This window comes from Rhinoderma darwinii, chromosome 3, assembly GCF_050947455.1.
Source record: "Rhinoderma darwinii isolate aRhiDar2 chromosome 3, aRhiDar2.hap1, whole genome shotgun sequence".
NCBI lineage: Eukaryota > Metazoa > Chordata > Amphibia > Anura > Rhinodermatidae > Rhinoderma > Rhinoderma darwinii.
Window position 1 is genome coordinate 270,573,525 of NC_134689.1, and position 9,319 is coordinate 270,582,843.

General features: G+C 41.3%; 1 protein-coding gene across 1 annotated transcript in view; it reads left to right on the forward strand.

The window, feature by feature from the left end:
- The window catches only part of LRRC49 (leucine rich repeat containing 49), a 174,897-nt gene extending 169,136 nt beyond the window's left edge, over positions 1–5,761 (forward strand). The window contains exon 17 of the mRNA XM_075857918.1: positions 5,270–5,761. Coding sequence (XP_075714033.1) covers positions 5,270–5,473 — 204 coding nt within the window. The 3' untranslated portion in view covers positions 5,474–5,761. The remainder of the gene's footprint in view (positions 1–5,269) is intronic.
- The last annotated feature ends 3,558 nt before the right edge of the window (positions 5,762–9,319 follow it).

Consider the following 9,319-nt stretch of genomic DNA (forward strand, 5'->3'; position numbering starts at 1 on the left):
AGGGCTGTCTGTTATGTTTGCCTGCTGTTCGGGCACACTATGTGCTGCCCTAACAGCAGCCTGTGTCATAGTGACACAGTATGATGTATTAGCATACAGTAATATGCTAATATATTACAAGTAAAAAATTAAGCTATAAATAAAGTTATCCCTTAATGGGATTTTAAAAAAAAGGAACAAAAAAATTCATTAAAAAAGGTCATTATTTTGCATAAAATATATTTTATTTCCCCTAAACTAAATAAAAACAAAAAACCTACACATATTAGGTATCCAAACAACCGTAACAACCTGAATAATTAATCTTTATTTAGTGTGAAACGTGAACAGGATAAAAAATAAACAAGAAAAACTATGCCGAGAATCGCTTTTGCTTGTATGCACGCCGTAAAAAAAATATATTTTTTTTACCTCCAAACTATGAAAAAAAATAATACAATTTCTCCCGCATACAACAAGGCCTCATATGGCCATGTCAACCAAAAAATAAAAAAGTTATGGCTGCTGAAATGCAGAAAGGTAAAAACTGAAAAATGTAGCTGGTCATTAAGACCTTTTCAGGCCTGGTCATTAAAGGGATCCTGTCATCAACATCTTACCTGTTAAACTCGCCTGACCCCTCAATGGCCGCAGCTGTCCAGAGTGCGTTCCTGTTCTCTTCTTTCCTGAAGTCCTCCTCTGTCGGTAAATATCGTCGTTTAAACTCTTCCCGCCTTTTATGGTAATTATTTTTCCCTCTGGGACACAGCTTCTTAACCCCGCCCACCGTTGCCACCTGTCCGGCCCTGACTGGCTAAGGAGCTGTCAATCAAAAAGAAGGAGGTGGAGTCCACTCTGAGACGCTGGAGGAATGAAAATCTGACTCTTTTCAGATGAAGATTTTACTCTTTTCTGCTCATTTGCATACGGCGTGGGACCACTGAAAAACGGAATACTAAAAGTACAGAGCTTACTTAGAACATATTTATAGTTTAGATGACAATGATTTTTCACCCGCTTTCACCAGGTATTGCTGGCTTTATAGCTAAAATGCTGGTGACAGGTTCCCTTTAAGGGGTTAAATGAAAAAAAATAATTACTTATTATTTAAATAGTGTTTTTATCTGTTTGTATGGTCTCAAACATCTGGCATTGCCTATAACTCTGTACATCAGGAACTTTTTGGTTCTTGTATAGTATGCTAAAAGCATACTAAACACGTTTGACACATGCCTTTATTTTTCCAACCTGATAAAGGGGTCCCCTGTACCTCGAAACATGTTGTCTATATGATATTGAAATAAAAGTTTTTGTTCACCGCACGATTGACTAGAAGTCGAATAGGGGTTGCGTCAGACAAGTGCCTTTTTCCAGCTTTGAACAGGTATCCTCAGTGGCGGATTAAGTAGACCATAGGCCCTGGGCTGTTACCCATAGTTGGGCCCCCCTTCTCCACCGCCGCCCTGTAACTATTGTTAACACTTCCTTTTTGTCCAGACATTAACAAATGGGTGTTACTACTCCCCTTGTCAAAAGGCTGTGTCCCGACATACTGACAGTCTCCAACCATCGCTGACAGTATCGCACCGTGTAGGGACACATTCTCCTGACAAGGGGAATAGTAACACCTATTTGTCTATCAGTCCTGGACTGCACAAAGACTCTGTGAAATACAAGGATTTCCTATAATAAACATGTCAGTAGAGATGACAGATTGTCTATAAATCTAGTGACTCACAGGTGACGACGTAGTTTTTTTCCTCTTCTCCATCGAGTCCAGACTTCATGACAACTTTTCCCGGCCATGACCCATTTCTGCAGAATTTGCCACTCAGATGTCTTTGGCTCCTCACTTTTCCAACATTTCCACACCTATAAACAAAGATAATATTATCATGGTGCCACACACTGTGCCCCTAAATATAATAGCACCAAACACTGCGCCCCTGAATAAAATAGTACAAACACAGTGCCCCTAAATATTATAGCACCATAGACTGCGCCCCTGAATATAATTGTGTCAAACACTGTAGATAGCACCACACACAGCCCCCTGTAAATAGCGCTACACAGTCCTCCCCCTCTGTAAATATCGTCACATAGTCCTCCCCCTCTTGTATATAGTGCTACACAGCAATCCCCCTTAGATATAGTGATACACAGCGCTCCCTTCTATATAGTGCTATACAACAATCCCCCCTTGTATATTGTGCTACACAGCGTCTCCCCCCTTGGACCTGCAGCTCTTGTAATTGCTCAGTATAATGTCCCCCGTAGCTGCCCCCACAGTATATTGCCACCCATAGCTGCCCCCACAGTATAATGCCCTTCATAGCTGCCTCTACACAGTATAATGCCTCCATAGCTGCGACACAGTATAATGCCCTTCATAGCTGCCTCTACACAGTATAATGCCTCCATAGCTGCGACACAGTATAATATCCCCATAGCTGCTACACAGTATAATGCCTCCATAGCTATGACACATTATAATGCCCCCATAGCTGCGACACAGTATAATGCCTCCATAGCTGTGACACAGTATAATGCCTCCATAGCTGCGACACCGTATAATGCCCCCATAGCTGTTACACAGTATAATGCCCCCATAGCTGCGACACAGTATAATGTCCCCATACCTGCGACACAGTATAATGTCCCCATACCTGCGACACAGTATAATGTCCCCATAGCTGCGACACAGTATAATGTCCCCATAGCTGCGACACAGTATAATGTCCCCATAGCTGCGACACAGTATAATTCCCCATAGCTGCTACACAGTATAATGCCTCCATAGCTGTGACACAGTATAAGGCTGGGTTCACACGACCTATTTTCAGACGTAAACGAGGCGTATTATGCCTCGTTTTACGTCTGAAAATAGGGCTACAATACGTCGGCAAACATCTGCTCATTCATTTGAATGGGTTTGCCGACGTACTGTGCAGACGACCTGTAATTTACGCGTCGTCGTTTGACAGCTGTCAAACGACGACGCGTAAATTGACTGCCTCGGCAAAGAAGTGAAGGGCACTTCTTTGCCACGTAATTTGAGCTGTTCTTCATTGAACTCAATGAAGCACAGCTCAAGATTTACGAGCGTCTCAGAGCGTCTCAGACGCCTCGTAAATTACGAGGAGGAGCATTTACGTGTGAAACGAGGCAGCTGTTAACAGTCTGTCTTTTCACACGTAAATGCCTCTCGTCGTGTGAACATACCCTAATGCCTCCATAGCTGTGACACCGTATAATGCCTCCATAGCTGCGACACAGTATAATGCCTCCATAGCTGTGACACAGTAAAATGCCCCCATAGCTGCGACACAGTATAATGCCCCATAGATGTGACACAGTATAATGCCCCATAGCTGTGACACAGTATAATGCCCCATAGCTGTGACACAGTATAATGCCCCATAGATGTGACACAGTATAATGCCTCCATAGCTGTGACACAGTATAATGCCTCCATAGCTGTGACACAGTATAATGCCTCCATAGCTGCGACACAGTATAATGCCTCCATAGCTGTGACACAGTATAATGCCCTCATAGCTGCGACACAGTATAATGCCCCATAGATGTGACACAGTATAATGCCCCATAGATGTGACACAGTATAATGCCCCATAGATGTGACACAGTATAATGCCCCATAGATGTGACACAGTATAATGCCTCCATAGCTGTGACACAGTATAATGCCCCATAGATGTGACACAGTATAATGCCCCATAGATGTGACACAGTATAATGCCCCATAGATGTGACACAGTATAATGCCTCCATAGCTGTGACACAGTATAATGCCCCATAGATGTGACACAGTATAATGCCCCATAGATGTGACACAGTATAATGCCCCATAGATGTGACACAGTATAATGCCCCATAGATGTGACACAGTATAATGCCCCATAGATGTGACACAGTATAATGCCCCATAGATGTGACACAGTATAATGCCCCATAGATGTGACACAGTATAATGCCCCATAGATGTGACACAGTATAATGCCCCATAGATGTGACACAGTATAATGCCCCATAGATGTGACACAGTATAATGTCCCATAGATGTGACACAGTATAATGCCCCATAGCTGTGACACAGTATAATGCCCCCTTAGCTGTGACACATTATAATGCCCCATTGATGTGACACAGTATAATGCCCCATAGATGTGACACAGTATAATGCCCCATAGATGTGACACAGTATAATGCCCCATAGATGTGACACAGTATAATGCCCCATAGATGTGACACAGTGTAATGCCCCATAGATGTGAGTGACACAGTATAATGCCCCATAGATGTGAGTGACACAGTATAATGCCCCATAGATGTGAGTGACACAGTATAATGCCCCATATGTACGTACCTAATAAATAAATAAAACATAATTACTTACCTATCCCGGTTCCCACGACGGTGGTGCATGCTTCTCCTCCTCTGCACTGTGCTGTGAGTGACTCCGTGCAGACAGGCGCGATGACGTCACTAAATCGCGCCTGCCTGCACCGAGCCGCTCACAGCAGAGTGAATTGTGGAGCGAGGCTCCAGCATTCAACCCAACTGAATCTGCGTCCTGCGGACGCAGATTCAGTTGGAAGCGGGCAGTGCGGCAGCACGGCATAGTTTTTTAAGATTGTCTGCGTGGGCGATGGGCCCCCTGGCAGCCTCGGGCCCCGGGCGGCCGCCCGAAACACCCATATTATAATCCGCCATTGGGTATCCTGGCTGTTTATATCTTGGATAAAATTATATTAAAGACTGACTAACATAGATAAAGTTGTAGTCAACAAGAGGATGTAACTTTGCAAAACAATGCCATTTTTTAGGCCCTTTAGGGTCTCTGGAAATAGTGCCTGTATCGGCGCTGTAATGGCAGTCATTATTGCAATTTATTTTACCAGTGTTGCTGCAGTAGTCAGGGTTCTGAAGTAGCAATAGTAGTAGTTTATATAAGAGTATTTGGAAACCATAGTGCACATACAGTTGAAGATCAAGATGTAAATTAAAAAATGGGGCTCCCTTTATGTTGGGTTTTGCCACCCAGCACAAAGGGTTTACCTCTTCATGCCCTATCTATGACCGAGGGGAGTACTGCACAGGTACTCATCACTGCGTAGCAAAGAGGATCATAACAACCAAGGCTTAGTCTCTCCTCTTTGAGGGCCCTATAGCAGCCGCATCAGCTGCCTCTATGTATGTACGCCATTGTTTATAAGCAAAAAAATGCAAGTTTTACTTTCTTATTGGCAATTTTAAACTCTCTATACAGGAACTAACAGAGAAGAAAGCTTTTTGCCAAGCCTACGTGAAGGACCTTGTGAATGAAGCAAATGATATTAGCTTGAAGAATGAATCTTTGCAAAAGTTGTGGCCACAGATGTTCATTGAGCTGGTCAGAGATGCAGTGATTGAGGTCCGTGATAAGAACTCCTACATGAAGCAGTGCTTACAGCGGATCTCGGAACAAAAATAGCCTTCCTTGAACCAACCCTTAAAAAATGTGCACCGTTCCGTTTCAGAAAAGGCATGGCGATCAAGCAGTATGGTTCAGTACTCTCTCCAGTATATTAATTTTTTTCAATTTGCCTTGTTTCTCTTGCATCTCCTGCATTTTTTTTTATAGCAGTTACAGTATAACAAAAATGAATTTGTATTACACCAAAATTATTTCTTTAAGCAAGCCTCGGACCTCAATTGTCTTCCTTCATTTCAAAAACACATGGCAGGGATTGAACAGATGCTTACCTGTTACATATCTTTTAGCTTCTTTTTTTTTTTTGTTTAAAAAAAGCAAAAATAAATACTCTTTTGTAACATTCCATGAGTCATGGTGTAACTTTTCAAAAATGTATGCTAATCTAATAGTATACCTGATGTACATCAACTTTGTAATTTACTTACTGTTACATTTTGGCGTTTTATCCTTGCAAATGTGTGACTTTACTGCCGCTAGGTCTTTCCTTTCCTGTAATCTGCTGTCCACCCCCTGTTGTCAAGCAAAATCTATGTCTACAGAGAGCAGAGGAGACGGACTACAGGATGTGGGGTGTGTTTCTTCACTCTCTGCCAATAGACGTCTATGGGGAGGGAGGGGGACAGGAGGATGGAGAAATGAGAGAAAGACACAGATATGCTACCCATAGAAGTCTATGCAGAAGGGGAGAAAGAGAAGGGAGCAGAGAGAAAGCCACGCTACTGCCGATAGAAGTCTGTAAGGAAGGGAGGGGGAAGCAGGAGCGTATAGCAGGGAGAGACAGACACACACAGACCTGCTGCAACTTCCTGGTAAGTGATATTTCTCACGTCCGTGCTGGATTCTCAGCTACACTGCTCATTATACTGCTGTATAATCTCCTGAATGTTGCCGCAGATTCAATATATATATATGATAGAGATAGAAGAGCAGGATTCTCCTTTTCTCTATGTTAGCTTTGTATGGAAGACATTATAGCAATTAGGCCACATCCACTAATTTAGAGAAAACTGAGAATAAATAGGCTGCAGAGTGGAAAACTGTTAAAAAAAAAAAATGCCATATACAAGTCATATAATGGTTAGAAATAGTGTTATTCATCCTGTACACACATATGACAGCATATTCTGAAAAGTTAAGTACGCTATAAGAATATTAAAAACACATACTTTATATTTTAATATGCATGTCTTCTAAGCTGCACATAAATCTATATAATGTTGTAATTATTTGTATTAAAACACTTTAGATACCATATCTCAAAAACAAATTGAAAGACAAATTCTCCATGTGAAATAACTGAGGGCTCATCTCCAGGACCATCACAATTTATAGTTATTCATGCTCGTGAGAAAAAGTAAAATCCGTGCCATAAGGACTTGACACGTGGTTCTAAATATGTGTCAGTCATCACTTAAAACACATGAGAGAAAGGGCTGTGTTATTTAGTCTTTTCCATCTTCCCTTACGTTTTCGATTTGCTTAAGATAGAACACATTGGTGCTGATTTTGTAAACATTTGGTGTATGGAATTCACATAAAAATGGCATTGTTATAATAAAACATTGTTTCCAATAGCAAAATTAGCAGTAACACCTTGAGAACTTTTCTATTAAAGATATGCAAACATTTTAATATTGGAAGAGGTGGTTACTTGCTTCAACAAACTAATGTTTGGCTAATTGTTCAGTATGAGCACCAATAATATGGAACATGAAGCCAAATCTGGGTGCAGCTGTGCTTGATGAAAAGATGGCTAGGAGGTTGGAGGAGGGGGCAATTACACATGTGGAGGGCAAGATGGTGTAGATGGAAATTAGAACTTAATAATCAAACTGGGGGTGGCACAGAGGAGTCTAATTGCAAAAATTTCCAAAAATTAAGAAAATAATGTGTGGAGTCTCTATGGGTAGAAATAAATAGAGAAAAAAACCATAATAAAATAGTTAGGGGTTTGCTACAAGCAACCAAATATAATGGAATCCACAGTTTAGAATAGATAAATTTAGAACAGATAGGCCTTAAATTACAATGAGTTAGTTATTATGGGTGACTCCAACTAACCAGATATAAATTGGAAAACTGAAACCTGTGGATCTCCTAAAGGAAACCGATTTCTGCCAATCACTAAAGATAATTACTTTTCCTAACTGTTGCAGGACCCAACTAATGATAGGACCCTTTTTGACTTCATATTAACCTTGACAGAATAAAAGGTGCAGGTTGGCGGCCACCTAGGAAATAGAGACCAAGATATAATTAACTTCCACTTGTCTTCTAATAGGATGTTCTATCAAGGAGACACAAAAACATTGAACTTCAGGAAGGCAAAGTTCGATCAAGAGATGTCCTTAACCTCATTGACTGTGGCAATGTTCTCAAAAGTAGGCGTACAGATACTAAATGGGAAATTTTTAAAATTTTAATTAACCCGAAAATGTTCTTCAATTACATACAGATGTAGCCGTCTTTATCTTGACTTTTAACTTATTATATACACAGTGGCAAAATCCTTTATCTTAAATATTTCAATGACTTTTCAATAGGTTTTGTTGTGTGATATCGTGCTACAGAAGGTTATCGGATTCAAGATAAAGATGGCTACATCCGTAAATAATAAAGGGGTTAAAACTGAAAGTGTTGGCCCTTTAAAAAGTAATAAGGAAGAAATTGTGGAGGGTGACTAAGAAAAAAAGGTATTTTATGAAAAAAAAAATTCTCAAGTGTGTTACCAGAAGAGAATGAAATGTCAGGTAAAATGCAGAGGAATAAAGTCGATTCTCCTTTAAATGTCACCTGTCTAACCCTTGAAGGAGTGCAGAGCCGCCTTACAAAAATTGAAAATAGACAATTCACTGGGTCCAGATGGCATGCACCCCTGAGTTCCAAAGGAAATTAAGTACGGTGATAGACAGACCATTATTTCTGATATTTAAGGATTTTGCAATAACCGGTAAGTCAAGTGGATACGTAACTAGCTAAGTGACAACAACAGAGGGTGGATATTAACGATGCATGCTTAGATTGGCCCACCATTACTAGTGGGGAACCACAGGGGTCAGTATTTTATTATATAAAAACATTCAGTATTTTTTAAATAAAAAAGGGGGCCCTTTTTTATTTACTATATTTATTAATGACCTTGTGTAGAGATTGCACAGTAAAATTAACATTTTTGCAGATGATCCTAAACTATGTAAAGTAATTAGCACAAAGGAGGAGGACAGTATTCTGTTACAAATGGATCTGAAGAAGTTGGATGCTTGGGCAGAGAAGGGGAAAATTAAGTTTAAAGGGGTTGTCTGGGCATTTTATATTGATGGTCTTTCCTTAGGATAGGTAATCAATATCAGATCGGTGGGGGTCCGACTCCCGATACCACCGCCATCAGTTGACTAAAGGGGCCGCGGCGTTCTATGAAGTGATCTTCTATGTGCCGACGCGCTTATGTTATAGAATAGATGCTTCTGAACATAGACCACTTTCTGGATGAGGCGTAAAGAATATGATCTTCTACAGCTCCATAGTTTACCTGTCTATGTTCTACAATCCCGGTGTAATGACGGGGGGTAGGGAAACGGACAAGTGAGCCCTAGTCTACCCGCCACTCTGTCCCTGCCTACTTGCAACGACCCGCCCTAGGCGACGGGGTACAACTGGGCGGCGGTCCCTGCGCTCAGTAAGTGCACGACAAACATACAAGGGAATACAAGCAAGGGAAAGGGGCAGTTACCCACGGCAACACCGTGAGCAACCAGAGAGGTGAACGAGCCGAGTCAAGCCAGGAGTTTGCGAGGTACCAAACGAAGAGCAGAAGAGTAGTCAGTAAGCCAGGGTCTGTATGGA